General features: G+C 42.6%; 1 protein-coding gene across 15 annotated transcripts in view; it reads right to left on the reverse strand.

The window, feature by feature from the left end:
- LRRIQ3 (leucine rich repeats and IQ motif containing 3) overlaps window positions 1-22,508 on the reverse strand; it is a 100,229-nt gene that overhangs the window by 13,539 nt on the left and 64,182 nt on the right. For all 15 annotated transcript variants that reach the window (XM_075936249.1, XM_075936246.1, XM_075936252.1 and 12 more), the window contains one exon: window positions 8,855-8,993. In XM_075936249.1, the coding sequence (XP_075792364.1) occupies window positions 8,855-8,993 (139 nt within the window). The remainder of the gene's footprint in view (window positions 1-8,854; window positions 8,994-22,508) is intronic.

Raw genomic sequence — 22,508 nt, forward strand, 5'->3', positions numbered from 1 at the left:
TTTATTGTGTCAAAATGGCTCTGCAAAATTGTAAAATGTTTAACAATAATAATAGTACGTGCCAGCTTAAAAATCATTTACTCTTCTTGTTGGAACCTAATCCAACCCCTCAATGAATTTAATTAGAATCCTTCAATTTACTTTAATACATTTTAGATCAGCATTAGATTACTCGTCCAAAGAAAAATTATGGTATTTTGATAGTTTCACAAGTTCTTATACCTTTTATCTTTTTAAAGGCACGGTTTTTAACATTCTGACATTGAAAAAAAATAACGGCATAAAATAATGTAACAGTTAAAGAATATTATTAGGAATAATATCTAATTTTATTCAGAGTTTTTAAAATATATCCCTTGTTCTACCTGTATTTCACTGCATCTCTTAAAATTCAATATCAGTCAGATTCAATTGGGTACTCCATCTTCTATATTCATGTCCACAACAAATTCTTTCCCTTTTTATACTCTGAGTATAATAGATGTTCAAATACTGTCGTTGGTTTTATTTATGGAAAAATCTTTACAGGAGAAGTGTATTCAAGGCAATTAATGGTTTTTTGCAGAGTATAAAGCACAAAATGAAGCTAAAGCTTGTCTGAGTACCACACATGCCTTTCATTTCAAGCATGTTCTAACTTACAGATATTCTATTTGTTGTGTGGTAAGGAAAATAAAATAAAATAAAATAAAATAAAATATTGTCTTGCTTTGTGAGCATTTTAAATTTCTTTGCTTCTACTTTCCAGTGATGTAATTTGGAGGTAGTGGGAGTATATTAAAAAACAAGTAAGTTTTCAAGGATGTGGCCTGGGTAGAAAGGAATGCTGAGATGGGATATGTTTATGGTAAATGAGGGCAGATATCTGACATGATCTCAAATTTTCATAAGTTTTTATTTAATAACTAATTCAATCAAATCAGCTGAATTGAATTAGACAGGGTGATCCTTGTTTAATTGCAGCCTGACCCATGTGCCTAGATGAGCCATGCCATCATATGTTTCAGCAAAAATCATGACACTCTCTTGATCTGTGGTTTATTCAGGTGGACCCTCTTCCCCACCTTCCTACAATGGTTCACCAGAGCAAGCATACAACAGGTTCTAAACAATTCCATTTTGTTATGGCTATGCCGGTCCTGGCAGTGGCCCAAACCTACCACATCAGCTTTCATACAGGTTTTCTCCCTTCTCTGTCTGTTGCAAATGGCAAGATTCTGTGCTACACTTACCAATTGGTTTAAATGTGTTTGCTTCTTCCCCTAGTCTATGTACACATGGGCCAGGTCATTTAATCCTTGGAACATGTGGTATCTGAAACAACTATAACTGACTATAAAAAGTCGGAATAATTAAATAAAAAGCAAACAAATTGTGACACACACACACACACACACTTCCAAGAATTCTCCAGGACCTCAGAGTTAGTCAGATCATCTAATTTCACATGCCCCTGAGATGCATAAAAATGTAGAGCAAGGTAATCGGAGAGAAAGACACTAATGAGGTCCAAAATATAGAATTTTAAGCCAAAGGAATTGAGTAAAGAATGCAATGAACTGACAAACAAGCAATTGGGAAGATAGGTAAAGAAAGCAAAGACGGTCCGTGATACAAAATGCAGGGACAACACCTGCTACGTGGGAGGGCCTTTTATATACTGTAACATAGGCAACCACAGACAAGTTAGAAGGCTGCATGACTCCAAGCACCAGCCAGTTGCCAAACATGTCAAATCAGCATCTGCAGTGCCTCATCCAAGGCTAGCGTGCTTATTCCATCATTGCCTTATCATCACCTTTAGAAGGGTGGCTGGATTAAAGTTCAGATGGGGATTACAGAGTGCATTTTGTTCAACTGTTGTGCAGAAAATCCAGCCACAGTCAGCAGAGCCAACAGCCTTGGCAGGCTCCTGGGCAAGGTAAGGGAAACAGCTCCATGCTTCCAGAAGGGATGGGCTCAAGGGCAGAAGGGGCAGGGCTAAGGGCTTCTGGCCTTCAGCACTGTCCGGAGCACAGCAGAGGCTCCCCCAGACCTTAGTGCTGGCCGGAGTGTGCAGCACAGTGTTCCAACAGTAATTTAAAGGGCTAGCGGCTCTAGCCGTCACCTCTGCTACTTTCACCAAACCCCAGGAAAACTGTCCTCTTTGCCCCACACTCCTGTCAGTTCTAGCCAAGCCTTCCCACAGGTCAATATGATCCCACAGTACTGCCAGTGAGGGTTAGTAGCAAATTGCCTCAATCAAGCACCAAATAATTGTGCAATATGCATAATATATTACATTTCTGAAAGAGAGCTAAATGTTGCCAAATACTTTATAGATTATTTTGAATTTTTTAAAACATCGCTAATCAAAATGCACTGATTTGAGATAACAGCAAAAACTTAACTACAGTAACTCAGAGGAGGTAGCTTTTTGAATAAGATAAAACAACTTCTAAAATATTTCAACATAATGAACAGGGGAAAAGTTGTCTCTTCTATGTGTTTACTTTTGTATCATGGATAGCATTCTCATTAATAACATAATGGCTTCTGTACTTCTGATTAGCAATACTACACTATGAGATCAACTGTCTTCATAATAAAGATTAAAATTTACTTTGATGGCTCTTATTTGGGTTGTGGGTGTAGTAGCTGAATGTTATTTTTATGCAATAATTGCATTTGCAATATAGTAAGGGTCACAAAACAATTTTGTTTTACCTGTTTTCTGATCAAATCCTTTTTTTATGTGTGTTCTAGTCATATTTGCTTTACTTACTCATAATATAAGTTTTAGCGCTGTAAGAAATGCAGACCCAATAGTCAGTAGCTGCACAAGAGCATGCTGTATTTTGTTCTACCTCATACATCATCATGCAAAGCAAGCCATATGCTGACTACAGAATATTTATTGTTGACAATGTCTGAGGGTAAAAAAATGGCTTGATTTCCAGATACTTGAAGCGCTGCAGTTAAAAAAATCTTGGTTTGATTTGAAAACTGAACAATTTTGTTACAGAGTGACTTATGGGAATAAATATTAAACACCAAAATGTCAATTTAAAGCATCATTTTTTCTAATCGTAATAATATAAAAAGTGGGTATAAACATTCTCTCTTTTCAACCTGAAAAGGATTTTTTGTGGATGAAAACTAGAGAAAGCTTTACATGAAGTTTCCTTTTGAAAAGAATATGTAGCTACATGTCAGTGACAGAATACAAGTTTTATCTAAGATTTCTGGCAAATAATGTAGTGTGTCATATTTCAGATTTTCCCCTTTGCCATCTCCAATACAGTAATCCTTTGATTGTGTCAACTGGAACAATTCAGTATGGCTACTAGGATGTTTTCTTACTCTTTGAGGTACGTGAGAATTCAAAAATAATTTTCTTAAAATCCTCCTATTCTCAGTTAAGAGGGACTCCTAACATACATATAAAGTAGACATAGTGGCCCTCTGTGTTTATTTAGCACATCACATACTGAATCAACATTTCCTTACGTATACTCGATTTTTTAAATGTCTACAGTGCTTTAAAGACTTTGTTCAATAGCAAGATGTTGTTATAGACATTACTTTGATTCCCTGGAATTATCATACCAATATAGTTGCCCAAGTCTTTTATGAAAGCTCTCAGCCTACACTGCATACAACGAATCATAACTTAAATTAGCCACTTGAATTAACAGAGTAACTAATAGCAACAGTAGGTTGTACTGGGAAGCAATTAAATACAATTATCTATCATGAATTAAAGTAAGAAGCACCTAAATATGTAACCAGCAAAAATTATGACAACATCGTTTAAATAATGTATGAACTTGACATTAAACTTTGAGTAAAAAGTACCCTGAACAGGCATGTTTGAGAATGAAAAAATGGTTGATGTTAGAGAGGCACCATATTCTCCATAATTTCACCATTCAAATAAAAATTAAAGGTCATGGTATTAAAAAGATGAGGTGGTGATATATCTTTTATTGGACCAACTTATGGTGAGAGAACAGAGATTAAAAATAAGCCAGCGTGCCCCGTGTAGTGCTCAGACAAGAAGCCATCTGGCTGGGGTACTCGGCTGAAGTGGGAGGGACGGGCGCTCCCAGCCAGGCTCCCAGGGCTTCCTGCAGGCTGCCACACTCAGCAGCAGGCAGGCAGCTTAGAGGGGCTGGCTGGGGCATGCCTCCCAAGACTGCCCCAGCACTGAGCTCCCATCCCTTGTCAATTCAGTGGGGGTGAGGGAGGCTGTAGCCGCACATACCAGGCCCCTGCTACTTTTCCTGCTTCCTCTGACTAGGGAGCAAGGAGAAAATTCATAGCTTGCTGCATTCCTCCTCTGCCCTTTTCTTGGGCAGTTGGGAGCGAGAGGAATGAAGCAGGCTCTGCACTTTCCCCTCACTCCCTACGCAGAGGAAGCAGGAAACACAGCAGGGACCCAGTATATGTGACTCCAGCCCTCCCCCTGACTCCCTGAAATGGCACCCTTGCTCTCCCCTACATTCACCTCGACACACACACAGCCTCCTACCCAGAGCCCCCTGCTCTGAGTCCTTCCCCACAAACCCCTTGCTCTGATCCCTCCACACAGTCCCAGCCCCCTGTCCTGACTCCCCTCACTCCAACCCTCTGCCTCCTCTTACCCCCAACCCTGACTCTTGAACTCTCACCCCTGCCCCAAACCCCTTCTCATACCCCCAACCCTGACTCCTGCACCCCCTAACCCTTGCCATAAGCCCCACCTCCTCCCAAATCTGGCTCCTGCAACCCCTATATCCCCCCTACTCTGATAACCCACACTTCCTGCCCGGATTCCTGCATCCTCCACATCCCCCATTCCTGATTCCTACACTGTACAACTCCAGTTCCTGCCCTGAATCCCTCATCATACCCCCAGTCGACTCTCATATCCCCCCCACACCAGCTGAGTTCCTCATTCCCAAGCTCCTGCCCTGACTCCTGCTATGCTCACCTCCACATCTCTGCCTGCCCTGAGCCTGGGCACTCACTGATGAATCTACAAATGACTATACTATTACAAAGCAATTTCAAAAATTACCTTGAGAGAGAAGCTGCAGAACTTGGTTTCATTTATAAGTTTGACACCAGTAATCAAGATAACCGTACTCAGAGAGTAGTTATTAATGGTTCACAATCCTGCTGGAAAGGCATAACAAGTAGGGTTCCGCAGGGACCGGCTCTGTTCAATATCTTCATCAATGATTTAGATATTGGTATAGAAAGTACGCTTATTAAATTTGCAGATGATACCAAGCTGGGAGGGATTGCAACTAATCTGGAAGATAGGGTCATAATTCAAAATGACCTGGACAAATTGGAGAAATGGTCTGAGATAAATAGGATGAAGTTTAATAAAGACAAATGCAAAGTGCTCCACTTAGGAAGGAACCATCAGTTTCACACATACAGAATGGGAAGCAATGGTCTGGGAAGGAGTACAGCGGAAAGGGAGCTAGGGCTTATAGTGGAACACAAATTAAATATGAGTCAGCAGTGTGATGCTGTTGCAAAGAAATCAAACATGGTTCTGGGATGTATTAGCAGGTGTGTTGTGAGCAAGACACGAGAAGTCATTCTTCCACTCTACTCTGTACTGGTTGGGCCTCAATTGGAGTATTGTGCCCAGTTCTGGGCACCACATTTCAAGAAAGATGTGGAAAAATTGGAGAGGGTCCAGAGAAGAGCAATGAGAATGATTAAAGGTCTAGAGAACATGACCTATGAGGGAAGGCTGAAGGAATTGGGTTTGTTTAGTTTAGAAAAGAAAAGATTGAGGGGGGACATGATAGCAGTTTTCAGATATCTAAAAGGGTGTCATAAGGAGGAGGGAGAAAACTTGTTCATCTTGGCCTCTGAGGATAGAACAAGGAGCAATGGGCTTAAACTGCAGCAAGGGAGGTTTAGGTTGGACATTAGGAAAAAGTTCCTAACTGTCAGGGTGGTCAAACACTGGAATAAATTGCCCAGGGAGGTTGTGGAATCCCCATCTCTGGAGATATTTAAGAGTAGGTTAGATAAATATCTATCAGGAATGGTCTAGACAGTATTTGGTCCTGCCATGAGGGCAGGGGACTGGATTCGATGACCTCTTGAGGTCCCTTCCAGTCCTAGTATTCTATGATTCTATGATTCTAAGGGTTGAACAAAGACCTGACCTGGATGGGTCGCTAGATTACACACTCTAATGACATAAAAAGCTAAGCACCAGGTACTTATGTTCCACTCAGTTTGCCTCATTTAGCAAAGACACCCTAAGGGTGTGTCTAGACGGAGCCATGTAAAGTAGTTTACCCGACATAGTCAATGAAACGGGGATTTAAATAATTCCCACTTCCTTAAAATAAAAATGGCTGCCGCACTGTGCCAACAATCAGCTGATCCGGCACAGTGCCGCAGTCTAGACGCAGCGTGGTCGACAAGGGAAGTCTTTGTCGACCGTTACCTTATGTCTCATGAAACGAGGTTTACAGGAGTGGTCAACAAAGGCTTCCCTTGTCAACCGCGCCGCGTTTAGACTGCCGCACTGTGCCAGATCAACTGATTGTCGGCACAGAGCAGCCGCCATTTTTATTTTAATGAAGCGGGGATTATTTAAATCCCCGCTTCATTGACTATGTCGGGTAAACTACTTTACATGGCTCCGTTGACGGAGCCATGTAGTCTAGACACACCCTAATTAACAATATTTTTTCCTTTCTCTACTATTTATTTGTACCTTGAACTCCTTACTCCATTCGTATGAAGAAGTGGGTTGTGCCCACGAAAGATCACAATACCATCTACATTTCTGTTAGTCTCTAAGGTGCTGCAGAACTATTGATTTTTTTAAAGTTTTTTATGCCTGTGAGAGGCACAAGCTTTCAAGCTCTTGTTAAGGTCAGGGAAAGGTACTACAAGCATCTCAGCTAAATACAAGATCAAACATATAGTTTAGCATAAGTAGTTAGCATATATTTTAAGGGGCCATTCAAGGTAAAGTAGCCCATTAGCATCTCTGCAGACATAGAATACAAAGGGGTGTTAGTGGGTTGCAAATTTTTGTAATAAACCATAAATCCACTATCTTTATCAAGACTATAATTTTTTGTTCATCTACCAACAACTTTGCTGAGCTGGTCACATAGTCTGAATGCTTGATCAGTGCCTCTCAAAACAGATTCTGTTTTCCGAGCTGAGGGAAGGACAGAGGAGTGTTGGGGGCCAGAGGAAGCAATTTAAGGACATGTTTAAAGCAAACATGAAAAAGTGTGGTATCAGTGTCGACACTTGGGAATTTCTTGCCCAGGATGGTCCCCAATGGAGAGTGGTAATCCGTGAGAGGGTGGCGCAATATGAGAGGTCCTGCCGCAGTGCAGATGAGGAGAGGTGGAGAAGGAGAAAAGAGCAGCAAAAACTGCTTTGTGTCCCTCCAATAACCACCAGCACCTGCCCCTTCTGCGATAAGACCTGCATTTCCAGAACTGGGCTGATCAGCCATCTACAGATTCATAAATAGGAGGGTGACAGGAAGACGTCCTACTCATTATTGAATGACTGATAAGAGTGAGAGAGATTTTTAGTGTCTAGCAAAATTATGAATTTAAGCTCCCAAGTTTGTCTTTTGAAAGTGTAGTTCTAGTTGTTCTGGTTTCCTTTGAGGATGAGGACTGATAAGTCTGATATAGAATGATTGCTTTGTGGAAAGTTTTCGCCCATTTTCCTGGACAGCACAGGAAATTTGATGGACAAATGTACACAAGAAAACCACGGATCACCACACCTAACTTCATAGACCCAGTAACTACCCCAAACAAATCAAGAAATTTGTTATCTATAGCCAGGACTTCAAATACCACATAATAAGATTCAAACAGAAAGTCTGAGACATAGACCTTAACACACTCAAAACTGTCTTCACCCTTGGGTATGTCTACAGTGCACACTATCACGCATCTACAAAAGCCACCCATTATTTCAAACATTTTTTGAAATAATGGGTGTGCTATTTTGCCATCCCGATAAACCTTGTTGCGTATCTTACTTCAAGCTTATGGTGCTGTGTAGATGCACCCCTAGAGAAGACTGGTTCATACAGAGATAAAACCCCATCTAACTGCAAACCTCTAGTTGTCACCTACCACCCCACATGGGAAACCATTCAGGAGATCATCAAACAACTCCAACCCATGCTCAGTGTGGACCGTATGCTGAAAGAAATCTTTCCTGAACCCCCTCTTCTGGCCTTCAAATAGCCCCCCAACCTCATCATCAGAAGCAAGCTTCTCACAGACAAGGCCACACAAACATAAAGCCATGCCAGATTCAAGAATATTCAGTTCTGTTTAAGGGGTGTGCTCTAATGGACACAGATTCTTCTGCTTGTTCTCTCTAAGCTTGATCTCTCTTTTCTTTCTTCCCTCCAACCTATCTCTGTCCCTGCCCCAGTTCGCTTTCCCAGGTTCATTTACCTAGTTTAACCAGGATTGCTATAATCGTTATTAGAAGCTTTGGCCAGGTCTACACTAAAGGGGAAAGTCAACTTAAGATACGCAACTCCAGCTACATTAATTACATAGATGGAGTCAAAGTATTTTAAATCGTGTTTTGGTGCCATCCACACAGCGGAAGGTCGATGGGAGCACACACTCCCATCAACTTCCCTTACTTCTCGTGAGGAGCAGGACTACCAGCACCAATGGGAGCATCCTCTGAGTTCAAATTAGCATGTCTTCAGTAGACCTGCTAATTTGAACCCCGAAAGATCAACTGGAGCAGCTTCAATCTTCTCCGTAGTAGAGACAAGCCCCTTATCTCAGTTATGGTTACTTAGATTTTTTGTTTTATAAAGTGTTACAAAAGTTACGTAACAAACCCTTCTTTGGGATTCTCTTTTCCTCAAGTTTTTTCTTTTTTTCTTTTTTTCTCAATGTGGGTGAAATGGAGAAAACTGGTTGTTTTTTTCTTCTTAGACATAAAAGAGGAAGCTTTTCAAAATTATCCATATATAGGACCTGTTAACAAAACAACATTTATTTTAATTGAACTTGCCATTATAATCAAGAAAAATGAAGACTTGTAGCAAGAATGCCCCATATACTACTTTTTCCTATAATTAAATGTTCTATATACTTTTTTTAACTGATCTGATTAAAAATCTCTCCATTGTGTTTCTGATTTTTGTAAACAGATGCTACCCTTTTTCTTTCAAAACTAATTGTAACTAGGCAAAGTCTCTATTCGTTTGGCTAGGTGACTACTTGTTCCAGCCTCACATTTCTATAATCCTGGAAAAAAATACCAGTTTTTAGTTTAAACAACTCTTTAGTCATCATCTGTTATACCATGATGCATTTTTCTGCATCTTGTTAGTAACAATGACTTTAGCTGTGTGATCAAAGAGCTCTAAAAACAGGTTTTAATATTCTCATTTTCAAGTTAATACAGTGCTTGCTGAAACAGTTGAAGCTCCTACCCTTTATTTATCCAGAGAACTGGTATATAACATGCAGTAACAATTAATGCCATGTTATATGGTTACCTGCCTTTTGGGTGGGTGGTGTATGTGTGATTTCACTGCAAGGAGCGCCTGGCCCTCAGAGACTGCATATGGGCTTTGGAGGCCAGGGTGGCTAAATTGGAGGAGCTAAGGGAGGCAGAAAGGCACATAGATGAGGCTATGGCCACTGTAGAACTGTCCCACCTCCATCAGACAGCCTCTGTGCTGTTAAGGAGGATGAAAGGCTCAGGATGTCTACACCACAAAGTTATTTCGAAATAACAGCCCTTATTTTGATATAACTTTCTTAGCATCTACACAGCCAAACCGCTATTTTGAAATTAATTTGAAATAGCGGAGCGCTTATTTCGAATTTGGTAAACCTCATTATACAAGGAATAACACCAAATTCAAAATAGTTATTTCAAAATAAGTGCTGGGTAGAAACTTATTTCGAAATAGGGGGCCTCCAGCCTTCCCAGGGTGCCCTGGTGGCCATTCTAGCCTCAACCAAGAACATTCCACTCCCTCTCCCCATCCACGGAGCCCTTAAAGGGGTAGACTCTGGGCAGTACCAGCTCCAAGCCTGCCAGCCCAGAGCCAGCAGTCACTGCTCCAGAACCAGTGGCCCAAAACATGAGCCAGCAGGCCACTGGCAGCCAGCCCTCCACTGCTCCCCAGGAGCAGTCTGCCAGCTCCCAGGAGCCTGCCAGGGCCCAGAGAAGGCAGATGCCTTCCTGGTCCAGGGTTGAGATCATGGACCTTATTCAGATTGTGGGGGGATGCCCCCAACGTCCACGATCTCTGCACTAGATGGAAGAACATTGCTGTCTATGGCAGGATAGCTGCCAGCCTGGCCACCAAAGGCAACATGCAAACCCAGGAGCAAGTTTGCATGACAATCAAGTTGGTCCGGCAAGATGCCCAACCCTGAGTCCTGAGCTTCCCCTTCCCCTTCTTCCTCCTGCTTCCCCCTTCCAGCTCCCTCCTCCCAGGTTTCCCCCTCCCCTCTCCCACCATCTCTTCTCCCCACTCCCACCTCCTTTCCCCAGTCTCAATAGAGTTTCATTCCCCCCACCACAGTTTTGTTAAATAAAGAGAGTTGGTGTTCATGAAAATACGTGCATTTTATTTTACATCAGGAAGGGGGGGTCAGAGAGGGGTAAGTGGAAGGACGTGAGGGAGGAATGAGGCACAAGGCCCCAGAGGGGCAGACCAGGGAGGCTCTTAGTGCTCCAAAGGGTGGAAGCTCTCCCGCAGGGCCTCTTGGATACTGACAGCCCCCCGATGGACTCCCCAGATGGCAGCCTGCAGAAAATGCAGCCAGGCTCACAGCAACGCGTCCAAGAGAAGCACCAGAGTGCCCAGGAGCAGCTCTGGCTCCATGTTGCAGAGTGCTGTGGTGTCCTGAGTGAGGGCAACCAGAGCACGCAGAGACAAAATGCTTTGCTGTCCCTCATCAAGGTAGACAAGCAAGCAGGGAAACCTGAGAACTGGCTGTTTGGGGGGGGGGGTCCCTTTAAGCACAGACCTCAGATAGCCTCAGGCAGCAGCCCCACACAGTAAGTCCTGACCTGGTTCCCTGCCAGAACTGGTTCTGGCCAGCCTTAAATGCGATTCAGAGTCCACTCAGTGTGGACGCACTATTTTGAAATAGCAAAATGCTATTTTGAAATTAATTTTGTGTGTAGTTGCCTTATTTCAAAATAACTATTTTGAAATAAGATATTTTGAAATAACACTGTAGTATAGACGTACCCTCAGGGAAGGAGAACAGTCAGCTGGAGCAGAGGGAAATGACCCCATAATTGGGACCCTCCTTCCAGATGATTTTATGGTATCCTCTCCCCCGAGGATACTTCTCCGGGGGAAGGAACTCCAGTCATTAGGAAAAGTCAGGTGTTAGTAATGGGGGATTCAATCATTGGAAACATTAGATAGTTGGATTTGTGATGACCAGAAGAACTGTATGGTGACTTGCCCACCTGATGGAAAGATAGCAGATCTCTCGAGACATCTAGATAGACTTAAGTATAGTGCTGGGAAGAAGCCAATGTTCATGGTACATATAGGTACCAATGACATAGGGAAGGGTAGGAGAGAGGTTATGGAGGCCAAATTTAGGCTGATAGGAAAGAGATTGAAATCCAGGACCTCTATGGTAGCATTCTCTGAAATGCTTCCATTTCCACATGCAGGGCGAGGTAGACAGGCAGAGTTTCAGGGTCTCAATGCATGGATGAGACAAAGGTGTAGAGAGGGATTTAGATTTATTAGGCTCTGGGGAAATTTTTGGGATAGGGGGAGCTTATACAGGAAGGATGGGCTCCACCTAAACCAAAATGGAACCAGACTGCTGGCACTTAACATTAAAAATATTGTAGAGCAGTTTTTAAACTAAGGGCTGGGAGAAAGCCAACGGGTGCGGAGGTGCACATGGGTCGGACAGAGACATCTCTTAGGGGAGGGTCTATTAACAGAGATTCTCTATGTTCTAGTCAGGATGGAAGAATGGGTCAGATCAGATGAGACACAATCAAATGAAAAAACGACTCTTAACGCATCAGGAAATGGCAGACAAATAAATAGTGAAATTTTTTTAAAGTGTTTATACACCAAAACTAGAAGTCTAAATAATAAGATGGGTGAACTACAATGCCTCATATTAAAGGAGGATATTGATATAATAGGCATCTCAGAAACTTTATGGAATAAGGACAATCAATGAGACGCAGTCATACCAGGGTACAAAATATATCAGTAGAACGGAACAGGTCATGCTGGTGGGGGAGTGGCACTATACGTGAAAGAAAATGTAGAATCAAATGAAGTAAAAATTTTAAATGAGCGAAAATGTTCTATAGAATCTCTATGCATAGTAATTTCATGCTCCAATAATAAGAATATAGAAGTAGGGATATATTATCAACCATCTGATCAAGACAGTGGATGATGAAATGCTATGGGAGATTAGAGAGGTTATCAAAATAAACTCAATAATAGTGGGGGATTTCAACTCTCTCTATATTGACTGGGTATACGTCATTCCAGGACAGGATACAGAGATCAAATTTCTTGATACCTTAAATGACTTATTTGAGCAGCTGGTTCTGGAATGCACAAGGGGAGAGGCAATTCTTGATTTATTCCTAAGTGGAGTGCAGGATCTGGTTAAAGAGGTAAATATAACTGGATAGCTTGGAAATAGTAAACATAATGTAATAAAATTTAACATCCCTGTGGTGGGAAAAATACCACAGCAGCATTGTGGCATTTAATTTTAGAAAGGGGAACTACACGAAAATGAGGAGGTTAGTTAAACAGACATTAAAAGGTACAATGACAAAAATCAAATCCCTGCAAGCTACATGGAAATGTTTCAAAGATACCATAATAGAGACCCAGCTTAAATGTATACCACAAATTAAAAAACACAGTAAGAGAACCAAAAAAGTTCCATTGTGGTTTAACAACCAAGTAAAAGAAGCAGTGAGAGATTTAAAACAAATATTTTTTTTAAAGTGGAAGACAAATACTAGTGAGGAAAATAGAAAGGAGCATAAACTTTGTCAAAGTAAGTGTAAAAATATAATAAGAAAAGCCAAAAAGGAGTTTGAAGAGCAGCTTGCTAAAAATTCAAAAATAGTAAAATGTTTTTTAAGTACATCAGAAGCAGGAAGCTTGCTAAACAACCAGTGGGGCCCTTGGATGACCAAGATGCTAAAGGAGCACTCAAATATGATAAAGTCATTGTGGAGAAGCTAAATGAATTCTTTGCTTCAGTCTTCATGGCTGAGGATATTGGGGAGATCCCCAAATCTGAGACATTCTTTTTAAGTGACAAATCTGTGGAATTGCCCTAGATTGAGGTGTCATTAGAGGCGGTTTTGGAACAAATTGATAAACTTAACAGTAACAAGTCACAGGGGCAAGATGGCATTCACCCAAAAGTTCTGAAAGAACTCAAATGGGAAATTGCGGAACTATTAATTGTGGTATGTAAACTATCCTTTAAATCAGCTTCCGTACCTAATGATTGGAAGATAGCTAACATGACACCTATATTTAAAAAGGGCTTTATTGGTCATCCTGGCGATTACAGACTGGTAAACCTAACATCAGTGCCAGGCAAATTAGTTGAAACTATAGTAAAGAATAAAATTGTCAGACACATAGATGAAAATAATTTGTTGAGGTAAAGTCATCATGGTTTGTGTAAAGAGAAATCATGTCTTACTAATCTACTAGAGTTCTTTGGTGGGGTCAACAAACATGTGGCAAGGGGGATCCAGTGGATATAACGTACTTAGATTTCCAGAAAGTCTTTGACAAGGTCCCTCACCAAAGCCCTTGAGTAAAGTAAGTTGTCCTGGGATAAGAGGGAATGACTTTTCATGGATTGATAACTGTTTAAAAGACAGGAAACAAAGGGTAGGAATAAATAATAATTTTTCAGAGTGGAGAGAGATAACTAGTGGGGTCCTCCAAGGGTCTGTACTGGGACCCATTCTATTCAACTTATTTATAAATGATCTAGCGAGAGGGGCAAACAGTGAGGTGGCAAAATTTGAAGATGATACCAAACTGCTCAAGCTAATTACAACCAAAGCAGACCGTGAAGAGCTTCAAAAAGATCTCACCAAACTAAGTGATTGGGCAACAAAATGGCAAATGAAATTTAATGTTGATAAATGTAAAGTAATGCACATCAGAAAAAATAATCCCAACTATACATACAAAATGATTGGGACTAATTTAGTTACAGCTACTCAAGACAGAGTCATGGAATCATTGTGGATAGCTCTCTAAAAACATCCACTCAGTGTGCAGCGGCAGTCAAAAAAGCAAACAGAATGTTAGGAATCATTAAAAAAAGAGATAGAGAATAACACAGAGAATATCTTATTGCCTCTACATAAAACCATGGTACATCCACATCTTGAATACTGCATACAGATATGGTCGCCTCATCTCCAAAAAGATATATTGGCATTGGAAAAGATTCAGAGAAGGGAAACAAAAATGATTAGGGGTTTGGAACAGGTCCAATATGAAGAGAGATTAAAAAGACTTGGAATTTTCAGTTTGGAAAACAGAAGAGTAAGGGAGGATATGATAGAGGTCTATAAAATCATGACTGGTGTGGAAAAAGTGAATGAGGAAAAGTTATTTACTTATTCCTACAATATAAGAACTAGGGGTCATCAAATGAAATTAATAGGCAGCAGGTTTAAAACAAACAAAAATTAGTTTTTCTTCACTCAGGGCATAGTCAACCTGTGGAACTCCTTGCCAGAGGATGTGGTAAAGCCTAGGACTTTAACAGGGTTAAAAAAAAAAAAGCTAGATAGATTCATAGAAGTTAGGTCCATCAATGGCTATTAGCCAGCATGGGTAGGAATGATGTTCCTAGCCTCTGTTTGTCTAGAGGTGGATGACAGGAGAGGGAGCATGTGATGATTACCTGTTGTGTTCCCTCCCTCAGGGGCATCTGTAACCAGTGTTGGCAGGCAGGATACTGGGGATAGATGGACCTTTGGTCTGATGCAGTATGGCTGTTCTTACGTTGCCATGCACATGTGTAATTCTTGTCCCAGTGTTTCCAACTTTATGGTAAGAGGTAGGTTTTGTTTCTCTGCTCTCTGGCATGCTGGTTTTATTGCTTGAGACTTTCATAAAAGGATGCCAACTGATACTAACTGAGATTATGCATTTTATTATAAAGATGCCAGCCAACTGGAAATTGACATGAAATTCATTTAATGTACACTGCCAAACAGCTATCAGATAATACTTTTCTTTCACTTCTCAAGTGAGCCAGATCCTAACTAGTGACCTTCAGTTAGTTGAAAAGGATTGGTAACGTGAAACAAAACATTAAGAGTATATCTAGACTACATGCCTCTGCTGACAGGCATGTAAAATAGGCTACCCAACATAGTCAATGAAGCGGGGATTTAAATATCCCCGACTTCATTAAAATAAAAATGGCCACTGTGCTGTGCCGGCTCAGCTGATCATCGGCACAGCGCACGAGTCAAGACGCGGCTCAGTCAACAAGAGAAGCCTTTGTCAACCGCTCCCTTATGCCTCGTGAAACGAGGTTTACAGGAGCGGTTGACAAAGGCTTCCCTTGTCGACTGATCCACGTCTTGACTTGCACGCTGTGCCGACGATCAGCTGAGCTGGCACAACATGGTGGCCATTTTTATTTTAATGAAGCCAAGGATATTTAAATCCCCGCTTCATTGACTATGTTGGGTAGCCTATTTTACATGCCTCTGTTGGCAGAGGCATGTAGTCTAGACGTACCCAAATAATCCAGTGCACCAGATCTATGATATTCTGTAGGTAGGTCAGTAAGATATTTGAGACCTTGAACACATGATTTGATATATATATTGTAACTTATATATGTCAATGTTAAAACTTATAATTTAAAAAACTCTTTACAAACTGTCTGGCAGTAGTGTAGGAGTGCACTACACTTTCTTCAGAACTTTATGACATCTACTTGTATGAAAACAGCCCCCACTGTCAATTTCCCCACTCCAGACTGTTTCCTGACTGACAAAGCTGTATGCCATTGCAAGCTTCTATAGGGCAATTGCCGCTTGCTTCTCCATGGTCAGAGTGGGTCTCATTATGGTATCCTGGCGCCTGGGAGAGCACAGGGAAGAGCGATTCACACAGTTCCAGGAATGTGGCCTTGCTCATTCTGAAATTCTGCAGTCACTGCTGATTGTCCCATCTCTGCATCACAATGCAATCCCACCAGTCTGAGCTTGTCTCCCGATGCCAGACCCGGAATTCCACTGCGTCCCAAGGACTGAGTTGAAGGAATGCTTGCATGAGCACCAGGCATTGCCTGAGTAGCATGTTTATGCCTCACCAACCTTCGTTCTCATCCTCTGTGAGGTGGAGCAATATGCATATGCTCTTGAAGTACAGTGGCATGAAGCGCATCATGACAGATATGAGCATGATAATGCTTTCATGGCAACCAGGCTTCATGCTCATGCTATTCTGGTGTCCATGCAAGTAAGCAAGGTACCACGAGGCATGAACACACTGCTTCTCCTTTATGTCATGCGAGCTGGAAGGGAGTAGGCAAGTGCCTTATGGGATGCTGCTGACATGAGCCCCTCCAACCACCCGCTCCAGAATTTTGGACCCAGTGGGCATCAGAAGCATAGCCTGGACTGCAAAGCTACCCATGGTGCCTCACCCTCTGAATCAACAATAGGCCCCCTAATGGGGATATACTATTTCAGACAACATTCAATTCTTCCCCACAGAGAGGACACAGACCTTTGACTTCTCAAAATTGGGTGTCCAGAAATCAACCATAATAGATTCAACTTTATCTCGTAAACATGCTCTCAGTGAGGAAGCAGTTACAACTCTATTTTGAGGCAATTTTAAGACAAAAATCTGGTTTAGGCATAAGTCAAAAAGAACAATGAAAACTGTATTTTTACTGTTCAAATAATCATATATAGAATAAACCTCTTTTTTCACTACATAAATACTTTTGTTAATATTGTGGTCAGATTACAGAAATACAACTTACTATGAAGGCATCAAGCAATAATTTTCCATTACACTGAAATAATTTCTAATGGAGAGTTAAGCTGCTGTCAGCCGAAATGGTCAGGGCAGTGTGTGTGTGTGTGTTACACCCAAGTCTTCAACTGCTGAGACGCAAAGTCTCATTGCAGTGGGCAGCCTAGGAGGCTGGAGGGTGCCCCGAAAAATAGTTTAACGTCTGTGACTTTACTGCTAGGACCGGAGTCCCGTCGCAGAGGGCAGCCAACAGGCTCTCAGACGCCCCAGTGTGTGTGTGCGCTATACACCCGAGACTTCAACTGCTGAGACCGGGGTCCCTTGCAGTGGGCAACCTGGAGGAGGTTGATGGGCGCCCCAATAAGTTTATAGGGAGAGCTTATAACACCTCAGATTTTAGCTGCTAGAATCCAAGATTCCTTCGCAGCGGGCAGCCTGGGGAGGCTGAGAGGTGCCCCAATGGATCTGCCACCTGGGAGTGACACAATCCAAAACGCCCAAGCTCTCCCTATACCTGTCCCTTTGACCGTCTGAATTTCTTTTGTTTGTGTTCGGTTTGGGTACAGCAGCACGGGTTCAAGTCAGAAGCTTGACACTCACTGGCTTATTATAGGAGAAAGAAAGAGAAAATAAAATAAAAGAAACTTGGTTCAATATATATATATTTTATAAGTGAATGAGGGCATCCCACTTATTCCCAAAGTTTATAGCTAAATCACCTTACCAAAGGCAGTTTACAATAGAAATGAAGCAGTTTACCTTAAGAAACTATAATAAAGTAACTAAACTTATAACAGAGAGACAATTAAAGTGTACACATAAAGAAAACACATTGCAGGTACAATTCTGGCATGGCCAGCGTCTTTCTCTCAATCCCTCGGGAAGAATTAGGGCGAGGTTGGGCGTCCCACAGACCTCAGGAGACAATCAATACCTGCCAGCAGGTGTAGGTGATTGGAGCTCAGATGGGGTGGGCAACTCAACCCCTCTTTATACCCCTTGGGTCACATGGGCTTCTTCCTGGTCTCAAGTGGCCAATTAGAAAAAATGGCTTTGAATGCCAAGTTTCCCACAAAGGGTGCAAAGCATAATTCACACCTGGGAAGATGCAGACAATGGGCACCTCTGGTATGTGATGGGCGAAGATTCCTCTCCTGAGACAGTGCAGGCGTGTCAATTACTGATACTAGCCATCAGGGCGACGGGAGGCCTCCCAGTCGTCAGCTAGCCCATTTACTGTCTGGTTTCTGTTTATGGTAGAGTCAGGGACAGGCACCACACTTGCGTTCCCAGGGCATCAAAGGCTGACTGCCTTTCTCTTGCTCTCTGGGGGGGGGGAGGGGGGGGGGGACAAGATGGGGTTTGTGTCTGGCTACAGCTGCAGACATAAACACTTTGATTATACTCTTTCTTTTTAGGCCCAAATGAACTTAGAAAATCACAGGAACAACTCTACAATCCACAAAGACTGCATTAGGGGTTTGGACACCAAAAGGGAGACACAGGTACAGTATAAACAATGAGAAGTCCCGTGGCACCTTATAGACTAACAGATTTATTGGAACATTAGTTTTCATGGACAAAGACCCACTTCGTCAGATGCATGTAGTGGAAATTCCAGAGGCAGGTATAAATATACAGGCACATGGAAAAAAAAGGAGCACCAATCAAGAGGAAGGCCAGAGGTAACGAGGTCAATTCAGTCAGGGAGGATGTGACCCACTTCTAGTCAACTAAAAAAGCAGTTTCTCCTCTCTTGGTGTTCATACCTCCACATCAGCTGCTAGAAGTGGGCCATATCCTCCCTGACTGAATTGATCTGGTTATCTCTGGCCTTCCTATTGGTTGACACTCCTTTCTTTTCATGTGCTGTATATTTATACCTGCCTCTGGAATTTCCACTACATGCATCTGACGAAGTGGGTCTTTGCCCACAAAAGCTTATGCTCCAATAAATCTGTTAGTCTATAAGGGTATGTCTACACTACAGAGTTAGTTCGAACTAAGCTAATTCGAACTAACTCATCTAGAACTAAAAACTAGTTCGAATTAGCGTTTTGCTAATTCGAACTAGCATGTCCACATTGAGTGGACCCTGAACAGGGCTTAAGGATGGCCGGAAGCAGTGCCGGCAGGGCATCAGAGGAGGACTTAGAGCGTGGAGATGCTCTCTCAGGCTAGCCGAGGGCTGCGCTTAAAGGGACCCGACCCCCACCCCGGACAGACAGTTCTCAGGGGTGCCCCGCTTGAAAACCAGTCCTGGCTTGGAGTGCCCGGAGTGCCCACACTGGGCACATCACAGCACTCGGCCATCAGACCGGCTGCACTTGCCGCAGGCTGCCATCTGGGGAGAGGAGGCAATTGGGGGGCTGCAGGAGAGCTTCCACCCCCAGAAGCCCGCAGAGCCAGCCCAGTCCTCCCCATCGGGGGCTCGTACCCCATTCCTCCCTCACCTCCTTCCACTTACCCTTCCCTAGCCCCCCTTCCTGATGTACAAAATAAAGATAACGTTTCTTCCAACATTTACTCTGTCTTTATTGAACAAAACTGGGGGAGACTGGGAAAAGGAGGTGGGAGAGGGGAAGAGAAAGGTTGGGAGAGGGAAGGGCAACTAACATGATCAGGGGTTGGGAACTGGTCCCAGATGAAGAGAGGCTACAGAGACTGGGACTGTTCAGCTTAGAAAAGAGGAGACGGAGCGGGGACAGGATAGAGGTCTCTAAAAGCCGGGGTTGGGTGGAGAGGGTGCATTCAGAAAAGTTCTTCCTGAGTTCCCATAAAGAAGGACTAGAGGACACCAAAGGAAAGGAATGGGTAGCAGGCTTCAAACTAGTAACAGAAAGTTGTTCTTCACAAAGCAAAGAGTCAACCTGTGGAACTCCTTGCTGCAGGAGGCTGTGAAGGCTAGAACTGGAACAGAGTTTAAAGGGAAGTGAGATCAAGTCATGGAGGTTGGGTCCATGGAGTGGTATCAGCCACGGGGTAGGAGTGGTGTCCCTGCCCAAGGTTTGTGGAAGGCTGGAGAGGGATGGCACGAGACAAATGGCTTGGTCACTGTCTTTGGTCCATCCCCTCCAGGGTCCCTAGGGTTGGCCGCTGTCGGCAGACAGGCTACTGGGCTAGATGGACCTTTGGTCTGACCCAGGATGGCCATTGTAAGCTCAGGGCTCAGGGTCGGGGTCTCAGTGGACCCCCTTGATTCTCTTGCACACCTGCTCCTGGGTGGCCAGGCTGGCAGCTCTCCTGCGCAAGCCGGCCACTTTCCTGTGCCTAGTGCGGAGATCGTGGACAAGGTCCACGATGTCCACACTAGCCCAGGCGGGTGCCCGCCTCTTGCGGTCCCGGGCAAGCTCCCGGGAGCCGCCAGCCTGGTCCCGGGAAGAGGGGGAGGGCTGGGGGGCATCGGGTGGGTGTCTCGATCCTTGCCAGATGCAGGGTCTGCGGGCTGGGTGCTGGCAGGCTTGCACCTGGCACGGGCACCATAGCCAGCCCGTGCCCCTTTAAGGGGCCCGGGGCCGGGAGGGGGGCATAGAGTTTCCCTGGTGTTGGCCACAGTGGCCACCAGGGAAAGCTGGGGAGGGCTAGCCTCCCACTAGTTCGAATTAAGGGTCTACAGAGCCCTTAATTCGAACTAGCTAGTTCGAACTAGGCTTAATCCTCGTAAAATGAGGTTTTCCTAGTTCGAACTAAGTGCTCCGCTAGTTTGAATTAAATTCGAACTAGCGGAGCGCTAGTGTAGCGGCTATGAATGTTAGTTCGAACTAACGTCCGTTAGTTCGAACTAACTTTGTAGTGTACACATACCCTAAGATGCCACAGGACTTCTCGTTGTTTATTCAGATTCAGACTAACACAGCTACCCCTCTGATACTTGTCACCATGACAGATACCATAGAATGCAATCCACAAAAGTCAATACACTAAGCTAGCCAATGGCAGATGCAAATGACAGAACTGTGTCCTAAATCATGCCCTCTCTCAGAGATTGGTGACTAAATTTGGGCTAAATCATAAGTGCGTATGCTTTTAAAAAAAATTTTCAGTAACAGAACACCCATCAGTGGCATTTCAATTATTTCATTTGTTTTGTACAATTAGACAAAATGCTTGCATATTTCTATATTATATCAACAGGCAGGTACATTCTTGAGTTTGATCCTTTCTCCTGTAGCTTCATCAGTTCTTAATGTGAATCAGTTAGCTTCCTTCTGAAATACTCACAGATAGTCACCATTATCACTAATATTTCCTTTGAATAACAGAATGTTATTCACAATTAGAACCATTTGTTCAGAATTCCAGCACTATTGCTTCACTAGATTGATAAATCTGCCTTCCTCATGTTCGTGTGCCTATAATATTTCTTCCCTCTCAAGAAATTATAATTTATATGTATGATTATTTTGCGCAGTCTTAACATTATCAGATTAGTATTTTACTTTAGAGTTCTAACCTTCCACAATATTAAGAAATACAACTGGATGATTTAAAAGATGCTGTAAACTAAATTGATAAAGGATGTTTAATTTAGGAATACTAGCTAAAAACAAAAATTAAACACAACTTGAAAAGATAGAGTACATAATTTTTAATTAAAGTCCTCATAAGTTTAAAAAGACATTTTAAAAGTTCTATAAAAGATTTGACAATAAAACAGAAAATATGGAATAGCATTACAAATTGCTCATTGTAAAATTTGTAGGGCACCACCACTATGCAGAATAACACGGTATGAAAGTAAATAAATTATGTTCTGCTGATAGGCATTGAATTTAAAGATGTGTGCACAGCATCTCTATAACTAAGCAATGCATGGTATAAAGTGTCTTTTTGTTTGGGTCTAACTGATGCAGAAATATTCAGAGGCTGAAAAACCCAAACACTGCAAGGGCAATGATTGTTACAGTCTTTCGCACCATGCCAAAATTTGACCCTGAGGGTGTGTCTAGACTACATCCTTCTTTCGACAGAGGGATGTAAGTTAGACACTTCGAAATTGCAAATGAACCTGGGATTTGAATTTCCCACGCTTCATTTGCATAATCACATCATGGCACTCTTTTGAAAAAGCTCTATTTCAAAAGTGAAACCGCAGTCTAAATGCAGTTCTTTCGAAAATAGAAGCCTTTTTCGAAAGATCCTGTTTTGAAAGATCTCAAGTTTACAGGATCTTTCGAAAAAGGCTTCTATTTTCGAAAGAACCGCTTCTAGACTGTGGTTTCACTTTCAAAATAGAGCTTTTTCAAAAGAGTGCCATGATGTGATTATACAAATGTGAAGCGTGGGAAATTCAAATCCCAGATTCATTTGCAATTTCATTTACAATGTCTAGGGATGTACTCTAGACGTACCCTGAGTGTTTACACTGGCTTGGGAATCAAGTACTGGTAGTTTATGTTGGTGATTCAGATTCTCCGGTTAAGTGGTCAAGCAAAGAGAACAGAGACTTCTCAATAGCCTAATC

The sequence above is a fragment of the Pelodiscus sinensis genome, chromosome 9 (assembly GCF_049634645.1).
Source record: "Pelodiscus sinensis isolate JC-2024 chromosome 9, ASM4963464v1, whole genome shotgun sequence".
Classification (NCBI taxonomy): Eukaryota; Metazoa; Chordata; order Testudines; family Trionychidae; genus Pelodiscus; species Pelodiscus sinensis.